The 19,779-nt window shown below is 31.0% G+C and overlaps 1 protein-coding gene and 1 long non-coding RNA gene across 8 annotated transcripts in view; one reads left to right on the top strand and one right to left on the bottom strand.

Moving 5' to 3' along the window:
• LOC124953479 overlaps positions 1-12,499 on the top strand; it is a 37,704-nt gene extending 25,205 nt beyond the window's left edge. The window contains exons 2-3 of the long non-coding RNA XR_007102228.1: positions 10,362-10,575; positions 12,327-12,499. This is a non-coding gene — a long non-coding RNA (uncharacterized LOC124953479). The remainder of the gene's footprint in view (positions 1-10,361; positions 10,576-12,326) is intronic.
• The window catches only part of LOC124953443 (tRNA dimethylallyltransferase), a 103,222-nt gene that overhangs the window by 26,271 nt on the left and 57,172 nt on the right, over positions 1-19,779 (bottom strand). For 6 of the 7 annotated variants that reach the window (XM_047504821.1, XM_047504831.1, XM_047504841.1 and 3 more), the window contains one exon: positions 6,935-7,070. The exons of the other annotated variant lie outside the window; for it this stretch is intronic. In XM_047504821.1, the coding sequence (XP_047360777.1) occupies positions 6,935-7,070 (136 nt within the window). The remainder of the gene's footprint in view (positions 1-6,934; positions 7,071-19,779) is intronic. 7 annotated transcript variants of the gene reach the window in all.

Here is a 19,779-nt window from a genome sequence, read left to right as displayed (position 1 = left end):
CGACATTTCTTGGCTGTTAGTAATATAGCAATAAATTGCCATTATTAAATTTAAAAACTTTCGTAACAAATGATTTCTAGTACTGCTAGTACTTTGTGCTTCGTTCGAGGAAACATTGTTAAGTAGATAAAAAAGAATGAGAGATAAAAAGGAATTTCGAAGAAGAACGTCCTATCGTTCATTTCAATGACCACCATATCATTTTATTTTTATGGCTATCAATAGAATCATTTAATAAACGCAAAAGAACCGACATACTCACCGGATAAAGATCGGACCTGACAGTATAATTGGACAGATTGCTCTACTGAGTGATATCTCAACGTAACCTTGAACTTCATAAAGCAACGGTACAAGGAACTTAGCTTGAACGAATCACGTTAGAAGTACGTGCTAAAAACATTCAGAATGGATAAGATCGTACGAAAATTTTTCTAAAAATAACGACGATCGCAGATAAATATTTGTATAAATATGGAAAAAAGAATAATAAATAAATAAATAAGAAGATATGAGGTTCGATCATTGAAAAATAATTGCAAATGAGAGCTCCAACCCGATCAGATAGAATTTTTTCTAGAAGATCGGCTCAATGTTTCACGCAACTCTACACGGACTTATGCCTCCGATAATAATTAGTATCCGCTCTATAAATTAACGATAGCGTCGCTTTATTTCTTTTTTATCTCGGAAGTCGTTTCTCCCTTTTTCTTTTTCTTTCTCGTCTTCTTCTACTTCTCTTCTTCTTCTTTCTCGTCTTCTTCTTCTTCTACTTTTTCTTCTTCTTCTTCTTCTTCTTTTTCTTCTTATCTTTCCATAAATCGTTTCAACACTCAACGATCTTAGTCATCCATAGAGAGAGAGAGAGAGAGAGAGAGAGAGAGAGAGAGAGAGAGAGAGAGAGAGAGAGAGAGAGAGAGAGAGAGAGAGAGATCTTTTCTACATCACAAGCTCTAGCTCTTTCCAAGCGGAACTTTGAGGTGATATCCCATCGAGGATAGAAAATGAAGCAGAGGAAGAGAGAGAGAGAGAGAGAGAGAGAAAGAGATAAGGTGCAAAGTGATCGACGAACCGTAATTGATGAGAAGAAATAGAGTCTACTCAAAAAAGAAGTTTTTCTATAAAGAAGAAGATTCTAAATGATAGAGTTATATATTTGATGTTCCTTCAAAGAAGAGAATAAAAGAAAGAGAAAAGGATGGATTAAACGAATAAATGTTTTAATCAAATTGTAACTGGAATGTATTTTTAAAAGAAGTGGGTATCATTGGGGGGGGAAAAAAAAAAAGAAGAAACAGTAATCAACAAGAAAAGAAAGATCGATTGCCGTCTATTTTGTTCATATAAAAAAACGAAGAAAAAAATAGTTTTTCTTTTACTTAAATTCAACGACAAAACGATCGAATTTAGCCAAACTTGAGGAAGTTTCGTTCCGACGTTATAATTAACGAGAAAAGAAATGATGAAAGAGAAAGAGAGAAAGAGAGAGAAAGAGAGAGAAAGAGAGAGAGAGAGAGAGAGAGAGAGAGATGATCGTTAAAAGAAAAAAGAAAAAAATAGTTGCGAAACTCAACGATTTATCTTCAATTACGGGCGATGACGGAAAAGAGGAAGAAGCCATTTTTCTTCGGGTTACTTCGAGGGTTCGTCGCACGACACCCGGCCACGTCAACGACGTGGGTGGAATTACTCCTCCGACTATTATTTTAACTCGACCCATTTCTCTTTTCTCGAGACACGAATGCCGCCTGTCAACGAGAAATCGCTCACACGAACTCCCACCGATTTAGAAAAGAAATGAAAGAACAAAGAAGAGTTATCAATAAGCATAGTTTAAAAATCATTTGCATTAATAATTTGTTTTAATATTTCAATAGAAAATTGATGAATTCTTAAACGTTTAATATATTATACACATAGGTGTATGTAATAATACATATTTTCAATTTTCGATATTAATGTTCGCATAAAAACAGTATATTATGAAGAATTTTTATTCGTTTCTTAATAAGAAGATATAAAATTTCTATCTTTCTATTATACATAAATCAGAGAGATAGAGATAAATAGTCTTAACTTTTAAAAATATCATCTATCTTTTCCAATCGATATAGTATATATACACATACATACATATATATATATACGTATACTCTATCTTGATCTTAAATCAAATATCAAAGTTCATACAATCGTCATAAAATCATCTGAACGATTTAAAAGGGTCATTATTAAATGCTCGAAACTAAAGACCGAGTTCAATTCGATAAACCTAATAAATTCTTGTCGTTTAATATCAATTCGATAAAATCGCAAGATTTTTTTTTTTCCTTTTTAAAGTTAAACCTTTTAAATAGAAAGCGTTTGGATATGATAACGTCATAGACGATTCTCGATCCATTGGTGCTATTTTTTATAAAGCACCGTTCGAAATATATAACACGATATCCATTTAACCTCAAGAGAAGGGTAAACGAAACGAAAGGCAGATATGGAACGCACGAACGTAAAGTCCAATTATCCGATCGAAATCTATCCGAGTTCCATGGAGGAATTAAAATCCACGGGGTACCGACACAAATACCTTAACATGGCCAACCAACCAATCGATACCACCAAGCCGGAACGTAAGAACCTTTCGAAATCGGAAGTAAGTAGTAGTGGTCGATCGTAGTCGGCCTTGCCAACCTCGTTCACAGCCTCCGGAGAAGTAAAGTAGCCTAAGAACGTTTGAACCGTTCAAGAATTTCTTTCCGAGCGAGTGCCCCGTGGAAATCTACGGGTGATCGAGCGAGCATGCGATCGAACGACCGTACTCGACTACTTCGAACTTTCCCTGAAAGTGACGCGGCGTTAAATAACGGCACTCTAAGACCAACGCTATTTCATTTGGCTCTGTACTAGTAAAACCGTTGCTTACCGTTTCACAAATGATACTATCAATACTTATTAACTATTTGTATTCTTTATTTTTACTTGTTCATTAAGAATTTTCTTGTTGTTTTAAGTGTTCTTTTTTTTTATCGAAGAAAAAAATATATATGTATATTGTTTCATATAGTTTAATATAATGAAGATATTGAATTGATCCAGAAATTGTTCTAGTTTTGGTCAATAGTTAATGTCCTTTTATATGTAAACGCTTTCTTTCATTTTAACAAATTCATACATAACCTAAAAGCTTATCTTATAGAGGAAAATAAAAGGAGAAAAGTATTAAAATTAATAGAGTTTATAGCTTGTTATGAAGAGTTAAAAATAAAGAATAAAAAGAGATATTCTCTTCTTGTTTCTTTGACAACACATAAAAAATTGTTGAACTTAGATGAGATGTTTTAAATCATCCGCCATATTTGCCAAATATTGTATCATCCAATTATCATTTATTCCAATTCCAATTTAATGAAATTTCTTTCAAAGAAAAAAATACATTATATAATGTAGTTTTAATTATAAACATAAAATTTGTATTTAAATTTCCTTAAAAAAAAAAAAGATCTTTTGATTAATCCAATATGACATTTTTTAATAAATAATTATTACAAAATGTCACCGTAAAAAATATCAAGTTACGTTTGACATAGAAGTTCGAAAAAAGTTAATAAATTACTATTAGTAATAATTGGTATTAATAATAATTTAATTATTTATTTCCCTTCGATGTACCCAATAGACTGATAAATACTTGAAATAATTATTTTTGATAGTTTATGTATTGTTACAACTAAAATATTTTATTGTTAATATATAACGAAAAACTTTTAAGTTGATCTATCCCACAATAATAAAAGCAAAAATCTATCACGAAAAAATATTTTTCAACAAGTTCAATTACGACATCCGTGAACTTCAATAATATTTAGCAATACGAGTTGTCGTAATTAAAAAACATCGATTCTTTTAATTCATGAGAGAACGTATATGCTAAATGAATATAAATTTTCCTTATAAATTACTAAAATTTCGTGTTGAAAAATACTAACATGACAATTACGAGAATAACGAACGAAGACAAAGAAAAATAAAAATATAAAAACGGAGAGAGAGAGAGAGAGAGAGAGAGAGAGAGAGAAAATTACACTTTTAAATTTACCGTGAAAATCAAGAACAGTATAGTTGTAAATTAAATAAATATCTTCATTATAATAGACGTCCTCCTTTATCTTTTATATATTATAGCAGACGAACGATGTAAGAAATAAGGGAAAATTAATACAAAAAAAAAAAAAAATAAAAAAAAAAATAAAAAGAAAAATAAAGAAGATAAAACAAAAACATGAGAAATAAATTAAATTAAAACCGTCTATGTCTCGAGGACACATTTTATCGTTTAAGGGAGAGACGTAACGAAAATTGATTCTACACGCGTTCGAGTAAGCGAATACGAGAAATCGTTATTATGGTACTTCGCTGTAATTAAAACTTCCGGTGGCGAGTTTACCCTGCTTCGCGGTCACCTTTAATGTTCTCGATGAAGTAACAACAATACAATCTCGCGTACGCGGCACCTACTTGTTTCTCAACCTAGCAAAATGGCAACGTAAGCATTAGATTCGGTAACTTTATATAGGCTGCATTGTAATCAGAGCTATAACGCGTGCAACCTACGTATGAATATTATATTCACACACACACCTATAATGTCTATAAACGCAAATGATTTTCTGTCTATACCACACAAACCCATATGCATATATCATTCATAATTTGATTTCAATAAGAAACACTTTATAAGCATTCTAAAGAGCTTAATTTCTTTTGTTTTTTTTTTTGTTTTTTTTTTTTTTTTTAGTTGTATCAATAATCTAATAATTTAAATAATAATATCTCATATCTCGTATATAATTATATAGAAAATGTTGAAATTCAAAATTACATATTTTATTTATTTATAAATTTGTCTATTACGACGTATGTATATTGGACCGAGTATATTCAATAAAAACATTATAGTTAATATATAGAAAGTAAAAAATCTACGATTAGATACTAACGATTCACAACGAGGAAATTAATCAGGTTCATCCGGTAGCCAATAGTGCTTGCTCATGAAACATAATGCTTGTTCTCCTCTCCGATTATGCATCGCTCGACGTAATCGCCACTAGTGGAAATTCTCGATCGTACGAAAAGAAAAAAGGAAAGAAAAAATTTTTCCCTTAAAGATGAATCTTCAGAATGATCAGGGAAACGTATTTTCGAGATAAAATTTGGAAAATAAGTTTTAAGTAGATTTTCAGAATTTTTAGTGAGTAGAAAATCTGTAACGACGAGTTTGAAATATTTACGAGGACACATTTAGACGTTTTCGTTTATCATCGATTACGCGAATGTCTTTCCGAATAGAGTATATATAATAGTTGAGAGTCACGTTTAACAAGGAGAACACGATCGATGCCCTAGAAAACGATTTATTTTGGTTTAGGATAGAGACCCTCCAATTCTTTTGAACTTTCTTCCATTGTTCCCATATATTAATAAAGTTTGATTATATGAAGGAACAAAATAATGATTCAATTCTTTATATCCTTCGTAGAACAAAAATCTATTAACCTTAGTTATGCAAACCTTAAAATAATTTCTAATTGTGCACTTGAGGTATGCTACAGATACTCTGAACAGTTATCATTTATACAGAATGAATAATTTTAAAAAATTCATGAATCATGCAATGCGCAAAAATTGATTTCTTTTGTTAAAAACCGAATACCTTTTTTAATTTTCAATATTTCGAAAAAAAATCTAATTGCATAATTATCTTGAAAACAGTCTCCTTCAGAAAAAAAGAAAAGTACTGAAATGGTCGTTACAAAAAGTATAATTATTTTCAAGTACAAATATAGCTTCTTTTGAGAAAGAAAAAGTATACAATTATTCCATTAATCTCCATTATTTTATTTTTTTTTTTTTTGTTTTCATTCATTTCACTGAAATATCCATACATACAAATTCCTATCTCCTACAAAAAAGCTATAAAAGTACAAAATTACAATAAAAAAAATAATTAAATGTTTACTCATGACCGAAAAATTTTACGCATAAGCCAACGCGGTTTTTATCGCAAATTGGGCGTTTACATGAGAAACGTCCAATTTTAGTTTTCCTATCTTTCGAATATGAACAAATCATACATCGGCATTGCTTTTTATATACAATTCATTATCAAGTATCAAGTCCGATTATGCTCTTAATTCTTAATTTTAAATAATTTCGAAGTAATGACATATTGAAATCCACGAATAAATAATCTTTACAAAGATGCTTATAGAGTTCTTTCAGATAAAATAGCAGAGAGATTGTAACATTTCTACCAGCATTTTTACATTTCAATAATATTCTGGCATTTATAGCAGTCATATCCAATATTCTGAAGAAAATTTTTATAAATGATTAATTTTTCTATTAACAGTGAATAAATGACATAACTGATCAAAAGAATCGACTCCTTTATTTTCATTATAGTATCGTGTAATAGCGTATTTTCTATTCTCATTGATTGCATTTGATTTTAAGTATGAACGAGATATAAGATTAGAAAATAATTTCTATCACACTTGTATATAGAATCACATTATTTAGGGTATGAATGGAGTAAAAATTTTCGATAATAGAGAATTAAAATTTAATGCTAAAATAATTTATAATGCACATGGGATGTGGCAAAACTCAGATTTTACAAACTTCAACTTTACTCGATCATAATTCAGCAACTGACATAACGCAGACTATTCTGACAGTTGGCATATAAAGATACATATCTCAACTACAGATAAATGACGGCACAAGTTCTATTTACAAGCATTTATTTGTTTTAAATTGAGCTTAAAATTGATCTGGGGTGTCCTACATCCCAAGTACACAATTAGGATTAAAAAGCTATTGAAAAACTTATAATATAATATAGATGTAAATGAAAAAAAAAAAAATAATTTACCTTATCACAACGAAGCCATAAAATAATTGAATTAGGATAACGTAATGGGCCACCCAATCCTGAACCACCAGCCAATCGTTGTGTTTTTAAAATCTCACTATGCGTAATTCCGTATTCCTCGAAGACTTCCAAGGATCTGTAAAAAATTATGAACGGATATATAAACACACAAATAAAAAGAGGAGTGAGGTGCAAAAGAAAAAATTAAGAAAATTTATTTATTCTCTTATAAAAAGTACTATTGCTCAGATGCAAGATCAAATAAATATCTTTACGTAAGAAATTCATATAAAAAAAAAAAAAAAAAAAGAAAGAAAGAAAGAAACAAAAATAAAAGAAAGGAAAAAAAAAAAGCAAATTCATTTCCATTCGTTTCTCAAAAGGAATAAATAATTTTACACAAGTCTAAGATCTAATTTCGACGTTCGAAATGGTGAACTATTTTCCGTTTCGTGTTTAATAAAAGATAAGCATTCGAAGTGGGAGCCGACGGTGCCACTTTAGCCAAAATTAGCGGCTCCTGTCCTTCCGTGACCTGGCTACCTAGATCATACATCGCCTAATTTCACTCTTGAACGACAAGTTATATGTTTCAACAATGTATTCCTTACCGTTGGTGGTCTCAAACATCGGCTTTTTTTTTTTAACAATTCAAAATGCAGACTATTGACATTTAAAAAAGGAAAAAGAAAAACAGAAAAAAAAAAATCAAAAGGAGAGAATCCATTTAACGATCCAACGCATGAAATGAAACGAGGTAAACGACCGACCAACGTCAATCCACCTAAATTTATTGGCCTAGGTTATAGAGACTTCCTTCGCTTTGGAAATCGTACTTCTCTGACATCATCGATAATACCAACGGCTCTTTCTCTCGTCTCACATTTTATTCTCGTTTCTCTCTTCAAGTAGGATACTCGGTAAAAACGAGTTGTTCCTCGTCGTTTCTCTCCGATCAGAACTTTTTAAGTTTGTTCTTCTTACATGATACTATTTTGAATTTAGGATTTTCGAGAAGTAAGCGAAGAAGATTCCAAGAGTCAACTACTCTGTAAGTCTTACCCAATCGAGTATTCCGTATTAAGATTTTGACAACGAAATAAAACTTTAACGTCTGATATTAATAAGGTTTAAAAAGGAGTTATGAGAAATAAAGAAAAGAAAATTATTTGGACGTGCAGCTGCTAAGAATCGAGTTCAGTTGAATTCGATCGATCGAGAGAGAGAGAGAGAGAGAGAGAGAGAGAGAGAGAGAGAGAGAGAGAGAGAGAGAGAAAGAGAGATTTCAACGTATAAGAGAACTCTCTTTCTCGGACTCTCGTTCGTTCCCATGGACATTGGAAAGAAAGTCTTCCGCTTCGAGTTAAAAATTCGAAGGTTGTCGGAGAGGCTGAGATCAAGTCGTCCTCGTTTCCAGCTGTCGTCAAAAGTCGACTTCTTGGGAATCACCTCCTTGAGAGTCGTCGTGCGAGTTTGTTGCTGTCGTTCGCTTTCCGATCGACATCAACGAAATCCGATCAGCTGCTGGAATTCGCCGAGCGACGAGAAAAAAGGAGTTACACTTTTGGAATTTTTCGAAAGCGTTTCTTCGATTACGCGCTACCCGAATCTTTGCATGTTTCTTTTGGACTGTTTTGAAGACGTTTCCTTTTTCTTTTTAATTAATTAATTAATTTCTTTTTTTTTTTTCTTTTTCTTTAATTCTTATTTGAAGAAATATTTCTAATCGGAATTAGACATTTAATGAATTTAACGTATATTAGAAGCTGTTGAACGATCCATAATTCATTCGTTTTCAAACACTCTTTGATATCCATAAATGAAAAAGCTATCTTTTACAGAGATATCTTCATTTATAGACAACCCGATATTTCATTCTATTTTAAGAAATTACTCATTATGATAATTCGAATATTTATCAACTAAATTGTAAGTATTATTTCTCTTCCGGATCGAAAACATTTTCCTTGTACGAAGAAGAAAAAAAAAAGAAAGAAAAAAAAAAGAAAAAAAAAAGACAGAAAAAAGAATAAAAAAGAATAGGAAAAAAAGTTCATAAGATTACTTACAAAAGACCTTTTTCTCATTAATTTACCGCATCTCTAAATTATTTATCAACGACTCGAATTAAATATATTAATCCGAATTAATCCTTTGAACGTATCTATATATCCCGAATATAATCGATTATAAAAATTATAAAAAAAAAAATAAATAAATAAATAAATAAATAATATAGAAAGGCGTATAGTTCGGCAAACACGCGCCTTCGTTCAAAAACGTCCTCGTTCAGACGGTTCTAGATTAATTAAACGCTGACTCTTGTGAAATGGCGAGCAGAGATACCGGTATCGCTCAACGCGAACTCTTCGAAGGCGACTTTTATCGTCGATGCTGACCCATATCGATATCGCGGGGTCCTCGTTTCGTTCGTTCTTTCTCTCCTTCGAGCTACAAGTCGTCCAACAACGTTGTTGTGTAATATCTCTCTCTCTCCCTCTCTCTCTCTCTCTCTCTCTCTCTCTCTCTCTTTCTCTCTGTTTCTCTCTCTGTCTCTCTCGGTGGCTGTGTAATCGGTAGGAATTGGAAAAGGCGCGAGGTGGGAGGGCCATGCCAAGTGAATGGAAAAGTCGACTTTCTCTCGGACAACTTAATCCACAGGATACACCTTTTAACGTATTCCTCCCACGATAGTCCTACTCCTGATTTTCTAAAAACAACTATAAAAGGGATTCCTGTTTCGGTAAATTTGTCATTCGACGCGTTGAACGCATCTTTTTTGATCTTTTCTTTTTTTACACCATCTATAGCTAATTCCAAATTTATCATTTACCAGCCTCTTCTCTTTGTAGATATTTCTTCTCGGATAAAATTCGTCGACCGGTTGCTTCAACTTTTTCCACGTTTCTTTTCTCTTTTTTCTTTTTTCTTAAAAAAAAAAAAAAAAAAAAAAAAAAAAAAAAAAAAAAAAAAAAAAAAAAAAAAAATATTCGCAACATTTATTCACCGATATCTAAAGCATAAAGTATAATAAATATGTAGTATCAAAATGTAAATGTTAAAAATATATTCTTTCAAATAAATCTATATATATATATAATAAAGAATATATATATATACACGGATCAACAATATCTTTTCGTTTAATTTTCAACTCTTGTATTATAAATATATCAATAAATTCTTTTATTTAAAATATCAAATGAAATAGATAAGAATATCGTATAAAATATATAATATAATATTAATTATAATTTAAATTATCAAAATAAAAGAAGAATATTAGAAGACAAACTCAGTAATTAACTGATGAGAACTGTGCGCACATCTCCGTTATAAGAAAGTGGGTATGCGACCAGCATACCAACCACGGTTGGTACTATTATTGGAGTGCGGGTGGAATTACGTTACCCTTGTCTTTTATTAGCCAACCGCACGGTCGCTCCACCAACGAGGAAGCTGACGAAGACAACCAAGTCGATTCTCTCTCCCTCGGTGTTCGATTTTCTTCCCACAATTCTGGCTCCCGTAGGATGACTAACGTCTGCCAGTTTCTTTGGCATCAATCCAGGATCACTCCGAGGGATAGATAGATTTTAGCCACGACGCTTTCCCGTCTTGTCTCAACCTTGGCCAAGCAGGTACTCCTGTCATTGCCACGTGGAGTCTGCCCCTTCTGAGAGGCCACTGCTCTTTCCTAGTTTCTTTTGTCGAAGTGTATGCGATTTTCTTGTCGCGATAGCAAATGCTAACGATGTAGCCTTTAAAAACCCTCGGGACAAGACCCGTTTCTACCTTTCTATCTTGTTTTATTATTCATCTTTCTTTTTTATTTTTTCATAAATTATTATATATTACGAGTAGTTTGACTCAAACACACGTGGGAGTTATTCAAAGAAAAAGATAATAATATACTTCTATAAAATTCAAACTTTTAAATTTCATTTAATGAAATTGAATACAAAAATATAATCCTTTTAGTGATAATGATAATAATCAATTTTTTGCTTCTTATTTACAACGATAAATTTATTCTAATTATCTCGTTAGGCTTATTCACATTGAATTTTGAATATCAGTTTTATTTCTTTCCTGTGAATAATATCTTGATTCATCTATTTGTAAATTAATTAAATGAATAATACAAAGAGAATAATAATTTAATGTTAGATCCTAGCATTAGTGGCCGCGAATCATTCGACAATGAAAGAGTAACAAGGAAACGAATAGAGTTCGTCTTGAGCACTCGATAAATTACCTAGACTTTATATTTTTAGAAAATGCCATCCTAACTATCACAGAACGGTAAAAATAGATAGCAGTACTTCTAGCGAAACGGCACTCGCTGGCCAGAGAAACTGGATCGTCGTCTGTTCGTAATAACGTGTCGAAATTATATGCTACAACTGTATGCTACGAAATCGTTTCATAAATTGCATCAATTTGCATAAATTAATTATTCTATACTCTAAATAAAATATTTATTAATATAATTGAGCCGTTCACTAGCAAAATCGATTAACTCCACATTTTGAATATTTTTTAAAATTTAAATGTCAATTTAAATTTAACTTAATGGAGTTTTCATTTTTTATATTCATAATAATAAATCTTCTTAATTTTCATTATTTAATACTTAAGGTGCGAGTATAAAAATTGAATTTTTATTGACCATTCTATGCCGTATGTTCTTGTAATTTTCTAATAGAGATCATAGTCACTCTAAAAATATATTTATTATTTCTTTTCTTTTTGCTCAAAATATTAAGTAATAAAACGTTTTTGGCCATTCAATAAAAAATAATTTATTTCAGAAGCCAATCTGATTAACTCATACATATATGTGATAAATGATATAATGATAAATTTATATATATAATGACAATTATATATATATATAAAATATACGTATATAATAAAATCAAGGAATGATCTATGAAGAAATCATACATTGCTGAAAAGGAAAATGTAAAATTTACTCCATTGATTGAAACGATTAAAGCTCTTTTGCTTCTGCTTTATATAAATTTCGACTTAATGAAGAACTTTGTAAAAGCTATTGATAAAAATGATAAGACCTTTAATCATTTAACATAAAATGTTTCTCAGGTTAAATGAAGGAGAGCTAAAGGAAAATAAATTTATTGAGCCACAAATCAGAATATTGTTGAAAGATCCAACCTTTGATGCCAAGCTCACAAATCTCGAGTTATCTGTTTGATCCTCTTTCAAAGCCATTGTTAACGGCTTTTTGAGCAACAAGAAAAGAAATAATAAATATATTTCTATAGTGACTATGATCTATTGGACAACTACTAAGAACATACGGTGTAAAATGGTCAATAAAAATTCAATTTTTATATTCGCACTTTGACCTTTTTTTAAAAAATAGTGACGAACAGGGTAGACACTTTTATCAAGATAACCTTACCATGGAATATTATTACGAAGAACATTGAAATCCTACGATGATGGACTTTTCAAGAAGACTGATGAGACACCGGACAAAAGAAAAGTTTCGTCATTCCATTTTTCCAATGAAAATTGACATTAAATTTTGTAAATATTAACAACATATGGATTATTTTAATGCTTTTGTTAGTTTATATGATTGTTTTACGTAATAAAAAAAAAAAAAAAAAAAAACGAAAAACAAATATTAGTGTTTTCTGAGTATTACGTTTGTATATTTAAAATGATCGATATTTGCTAATATCGTATTATTTTTTTTCTATTATTACTCTGTATCCGAATGATATAATTTTTCCAATGAATTCTGCATCCTAAAAATAATTAAATTTACCTATTTACAAGCCAAATACAGGGAAAAAGTTTCAATTTGTTGAATTGCGTAATAATAATACAAAAGTACGTAAAAAATTGTTATTTGTGAAAAATCAAAAAATCAAATAGCAAAGAGTGTTTTACATCGAATTTCCAAAAAAAAAAAACAAAAAAAAAAAACAAAAAAAAAAAACAAAAAAAAAAAAGAAAAAAGACAAAAAAAGACAAAAACAAAAAAGGAAGAGAGAGATTACAAAAAAATCAGAATAGACAAAAACTTTTATAAGGAAAAACCCTTGACGATTTCTCTCTCTCTCTCTCTCTCTCTCTCTCTGTCTCTCTTTCTCTCTCTTTCTACAAATGGTTATCGCGAACTCATGAGCACGTTGTACGTACACGGCCATAGGAAGGATTTATCGCAACGGGTGTTCACCTGTAAGAAAAACGCGAGTGGAAAGTGGCCTTTTGCACGGAGCCGCTCGTAAAATCCTAATCTCGTATTATCTGCCGCGTACGTTCTCCTTGCATATTTTGTGTTAACGGCATTATGCTTCTCGGGCCGTACGTCGCGAGAAATCGACATATAGACACACACAAACACTACACACAACACACACACACACACACACACGAAGAGAGACAGAGAAAGTGCGACATAGAACGAATCACCGAGAGAGAATCGAACGCAACACGGTTCGCACAGTTATCGTTAGGGAACTCACTCTGTGTCGTGTATGATGCCGATACCGTTCAACGACTTCTTATTTTTTTCCTAATCATTTCGTTTATCTTTATGGGTTATAAGTGACATTTTTCTTCGATATTCATAAAGTAACAGCTTTGTCAAGTTTTAACGTAACAAACGTGGTCTGTTATAAGCATTAATTTACTTACGAGTATAAATCAATAGATCATTCTACAAAATATTTTATCTAACACTTTATTAAGTTTTTATTAATTGTCAATTTTGCCGATTGATAATCTAAATAGTTTTTTTTTTTTTTTTTTTTTTTTTTTTAGAAACACTTCGAAACGTAAAAGACGAGAAATCATCTAATTCAACGAAATCTCAATTTTCTTTTGACGGATTCGTTATAGTATATGATAAAGACCCATTCATTGTTTGAAAAAAGAGAAAGATAACACTCGTTCATGTAACAATAGTTTTGAGCGACGATAAAAGTTTTACAGTCTTAACGTGTAGGATTGAATTTTTTTTTAGGTGACTCAAGCTATGTGACTATTTGTTTACTTACACACTGGTAGTTATATCATATACAAAAGGTTATAAAGTTTAACAAATGACAGGAACGATCGAGATAATGTTTAATATAATGTACATGTTGTAATACATACACGATACACCATCATTAGAAAACCAGATAAATAAACAATGGTTAACCTATTTGCATCATGACTATACTTAAGTTTCTGTATTTAGACATCAGCGGCATTCAACTGACGGTTAGTCCGTATTACCGCGTGCGGCCGTATATCAGTAGTTTTATTATTTTCATTAACATTCACAGTAAATAACTTTCGAATAATTTTTAAAGTTCATTTAACATGATATTTTTTAAAATGATCGATACATAATGCTACATCGCAAACATCGCATTTGAAAACTGTTTCTTTTCGAACTAACATAGTCAAGCATACAACGCAACGCTTTGATGTTTTGTTTCCTTTTGCTAATGTTGGAGGTATCCGTATAGGAAAATGTCGGCCAGTATATCGCGTTAACGAATCATTGATAAAATATGATGACTCTCTTATTCTTACATTTGCTAAATATTTTTCAATAATTTCTTCGGCTAATCTTTGCTTGTAAACATGAAAGGCTCGATCTTTTTTATTATTTTTAAAAATTATGTAACTGTTTAATAACATCATGTCTATTAAGTAAAAAAATATTTTTTTATAAGCTTTTTTACATCTTCGCATAGTATGAAATTTGCTTAACATTTGATCGCCAACATCAACTCCACCCATATTCTTATTGTAATCTATTACTACTGATGGTTTTAAAATTTTTTGTCCGGTATACCGGTTTGTTTTTTCCGTTTCGGCATAATCTAAATTATGCATAGTTGTTAATAAAACAACATCTTTTTTATTTTTCCACTTTATCACCGCCATATCTGTTGTAGAAAATACAACAGCTTCTCCCTTTTCTAATTGCAGTAATTTTAGTTCCCGAGGCATTTCTTTCCCATTCATTCTCGCTATTCCACATACGTTTGTTTGCATATTATATAATTTCCGATATAAATTCGGTGAACTGTACCAATTATCAATAAATAAACAATATCCTTTGTACAATAATCTACTCTCTTTCAACAAATTTATAACAACATTTTTGCTAGCAGATCCAATATTAATTTTATCTTTTTCTACGTATATTTTAAAATTGTGTATATATCTCGTTTTAGAATCATAAAGTTTATAAAATTTAATACCCAATCTCGGTCGTTTAATTCTCATAAATTGAATATAATGTAAGCGACTTCTATATTGCATCATTGATTCATCAATTGATATATTTTTATTTGGTACATACATGCGAATGAAATTCTTTCTTATTATTTCAGAAACTTCTCGAATTTTTATTAATGGATCGTTGGAGATATCATTACTGGAAAAATGTAAATTTGTAGCGATAGAGAAAAATCGATTACGAGATATAACATTCTTAAAATATGGTGTTTCTATGCTTTTATCTTTGGTCCAATAACTCTGAATAGTGGGCTTAGGAACTAAACTCATTAAAATGTTTAAAGCAATAAATACTTTTAGTTCATTGCCTGTAATTGGTACAAAATCTGCGTTAATTGCTCCGTATTTATTTGTTTCCAAAATTATTTTTCTAACTAGTTCTTCATTAAAAAATAATTCAAAGGCTTCTCTTCTCGATAGATTTTGTGTATTTACAGTTATACCACTCACGCCTGAAAAATCATGTACAATCGGCGTATGATTTTGTGGTTTCCATACGTAATCTCTATTTAAAAAACTATCGCATTGATCGATTTCATTGTCATCACTTGATGAAATACGATGGATACGACTTCGAGTATATCCTATTTTTACACTTGAATCCGAATCGTCAAAATAATCAGAATCCATTGGGACAACTAAATTTTATTTTAAATTATTTAAAATAATGTTAGGTTAATTAATTAAAATAAAATTAGGTTATTTTTTAAATTTTAATATAGATTGATACTACTTACTCTTAACGGCAGTTAGAAAGATTTACACAACAATTAACGAAAGTAAAATTTGTTAAGAACCCAATGAAAATAGCTCAAATGCTCGCAGTTTGACAGCAAAACATGAACTGTGCCATATGCGGAATATTCCGCGGGCGGTGATAAAAGAAAGTCATTGCTGGCGGAATGTTCTGCGCTCGGTGATAAAAAAAAAAAACGTCGCAGCTCGCGGAATATTCCGCGCTCGGTGATAAAAGAAAGTCACAGCTCGCGGAATATTCCGCGCTCGATGATAGGAGACAATCATCATGCGCGAAATATTCCGCTTACGGATGCAAATGGGTTAATCAAACAAAAAAATTTTACATATAGTTATTCGCCATTTAACGCATAAATTTACACCGAATAACGATCGACGAATCGAAAGAAGGAAAAAAGAAACGAAACAAGAAAAAGAAAGATCTTATGCTCGCGTAAAAAAAAAAAGAAAAGCGATCGCTTCGATGATTTTAATCATTTCTGACGCTGACGACGGTCGGATCAATTCTATACGATCAAATCACCACTAGAAAGAACCTTTATATGTCTCAACATAAGCTAGGTAACAGAGAATGTCATAAATTATTATATATTGACGAAGTTATTTGTCGCGCTAAATTAAATAGCGAAGTCGACAATCTACTTTATGAGTCAAGTCAACGGAATCTGGTAAGCGATTATTATCATTCGGTCAACTATACAAAGAAAATAATCAGAACTTTATAGTAGGTGGATATAGACATGGACATAAAAAAAAAAAAAAAAAAAAAAAAAAAAAAAAAAAAAGAAAATATAAGAAAAAATAAACTGAAATATACCGTAACATCGGGGACTTGGAAAAGAACGTAAATTAGAAACCGAAAAGCTCAGACAAAATTACTAAAAGGTGTTTATCCTTCTACTCAAATGATTTCTTCGTTACAACGTAAGAAAAAGAGAAAGAAAGAAAGACTATTATTATCAGACAGATCGAATACTTTCAACGTCGCGAAACTTTCGTCTATGTACTTGTATACTTCGTTCGAACCAATGGAATTATTGGACGATCCATTCACTCCAGGGACCTGAAAGCACGCCTTTTGTGGGTCAGCCAGGGCCCTGGCTCGCATAGCCGCTTGTTACGCATGCTTACTCGCGCTAAATGGAAATGAAAAAAATTTTATTTTCACTCTGACCAAAGGCAGGAGGGCCCTGCTCTGCTGCTTCGCTTACTTCTATACGTTGAAATTAATCGACCAAATTCTTTCAATTCAATGCAATCTCGTATGAGCACAGATATACATACATACATACATACATACATACATACATACATACATACATACATACATATATATATACATACATACATGCATAAGTTAGAAGGTCTCTCAAGAGTTGCTTGTTGCCTTTCATTACCCTTTTGTGATCACATTATGCGGGCATAATCATTTTCTTCTACGATCAATCGATCACACTATTTGTCATCCATTAACAGTCATCTGTATACTGTATTAACTTAATTAACTTAATTATTTAACGTCTTTTAATTATAATACTATTATTAGTGGTTTTAATTTAATTATAGTAATATTATCAGTGATGGTTATCCAATACCTGTAATAATCGACTCGTCGAAAGACCTCGAGAAAGTTGTTCGAATAAGTGAAATAATAAAAATCATTTTGTGTAGTTACCTGCGATCGTAAAAAAAAAAATAACATTAAATAGAAGTTACATATATCGGTGCATTACAGATCGACAATTTCATTGTTATGTTTCGCGTGAAATGTCGCGTCTCGCTAAGAGATCACCTTGCGTGTCAACGTTATCCTACGAAGTACAAACCAAGTTATCTGATAACTATGCGAACCTTGACGCACGAAAGTATCATTTTTACGGGTCAGCAGTGTTGTGAAAAATGTGATTAGAAGCTGGATCAAGCGTAAAACAAAACGATACAAATAATAAAGAAATCGCTTCCATTACGAGGATTTCCAATATTTCCAATGTATTCCTTCGCTGATAGATTTTTTTTTAAAAAAAAAAAAAAAAAAAAAAAAAAAAAAAAAAAAAGATAGAAAGATAATACATTATACACACGGGAAAACCACATGAAATATCGCGCGAATTTATGACTTTTAAAACATCACTTTGTTCTCGTAAAAATGTAAATATGTAATAATAATCGAATATTGATAATTATGTATAAGTACGACGTTCCGACTATGATAGTAAAATATAATTGAAATTTATAATTAATCATCACTATGGTTATTGTGTTTTTACTTTTCTTTCAGCCAATATGTATCGTTAAAAAAAGCAACAAAATTTATGGCTAAATGTTCTTCCTTGTTATTTTTTAAAATAAATACAATGTATGATTATTCATCTAATTAATTTTAATCGATCGTATATAAATTAAATTCTATCTCATCGTTCTCTAAAATTTTTCTGCAAGAAAATCGAATCGACATTCTCAATCTGAAATCGTAGTTATCGCATACCCCGATCGTTATGGAATTTATCAGCTGGAACACGCCCTACCGGAACGTTACGTAACGGTGCTACGCGCGATGTAGTTCCTCGTGTTTCTCCTGGAACATTTAAACAGTATATTCCGTTCTGTGTCACACGTATATGTACATATATATATATATATATATATGCACACATCATGTTGCAACACCCACTCATACCTAGTACGACAACATTTTTGCAACTAAACGTTAACGGTAATTTCCTATTCTTTTCTTTATCTTTCACCTCTGTATCCGATTATAATCGTAATCTATTAAATAAAATAAAAAATCAAATCAATTGTTTTTTTTTCCAATAAATACAAAAAAAGTTGATTCTTTCTCTCTCTTTCTTTCTCTCTCTCTCTCTCTCCTCGCTTTTTATAAAAACATTCTCCTAAATATCATTGAAATTCTAATTATATCTATCCTTATTATCATCTCCTCCGATCGAACAATAATTTACACAGCCATATTAATAAATATATGCATAGGTGTTTGAACGAGTAGCGAATGCAAGATACAAAAAAAAAAAAAAAAGACAAAAGTTTGAACGTTTCAAATAATTATTGAAAATCATACGATGATTAAATTCTATCCAGCATAATATGATAATTGTCTATATATAATAATAATGAGTCTACTTGATCGGGATGTATCGCTTATTATTTAACGACGTGAATGATCGTTGTTGCTCAATAATGATCAATCTTGTGCTAAGGTAAGATTCAATCGATGTAATATATATATATATATATATATATAAACACATGCGCTCTCGCGCACATATTATATATCAAGAGAATTATGTAACGGAATTACAGGAAATATTACGAGTTATAGTTGTTCCAACGAGGTTGATCATTTCGACATATTGATCATAACGCGGACATTGAGCTAATTACTTTTATATATAAATACATTTCTTATATTACATGTAATGAAGAAACAAAAGGTATTACGAAGTTGAATTACATTGAATTGCGTCTTTGTTTGTATTATTTTTGTTCTTTAAGACGCTTGAAAATATTTCAGTAAAAATTTGTCCACAAATGATTGTGACGATAAGAACATAAATTGAACTCTTCCGTAGTAGGTCTTTTTTTTTTTTTTTTTTTTTTTTTTTTGTTGATCGTTACACGTGGCACACCCCACGCGTTGTTATTCGACGGAAATATTCCGACCACCCTTAAAAAACATATCTCTAGCTGTGGATATGAGTACGTTCGTTGAAAAAAACTGAGGTCGATGACAGCGATACTGCTGCTGCGTACTTAACATACGATTAGAAATGAGTAACGAAAAGATGAAA

The sequence above is a fragment of the Vespa velutina genome, chromosome 1 (assembly GCF_912470025.1).
Source record: "Vespa velutina chromosome 1, iVesVel2.1, whole genome shotgun sequence".
Lineage (NCBI taxonomy): Eukaryota > Metazoa > Arthropoda > Insecta > Hymenoptera > Vespidae > Vespa > Vespa velutina.
The sequence above is the reverse complement of the archived record's forward strand: the minus strand, read 5'-3'. Positions and strand labels throughout refer to the sequence as shown.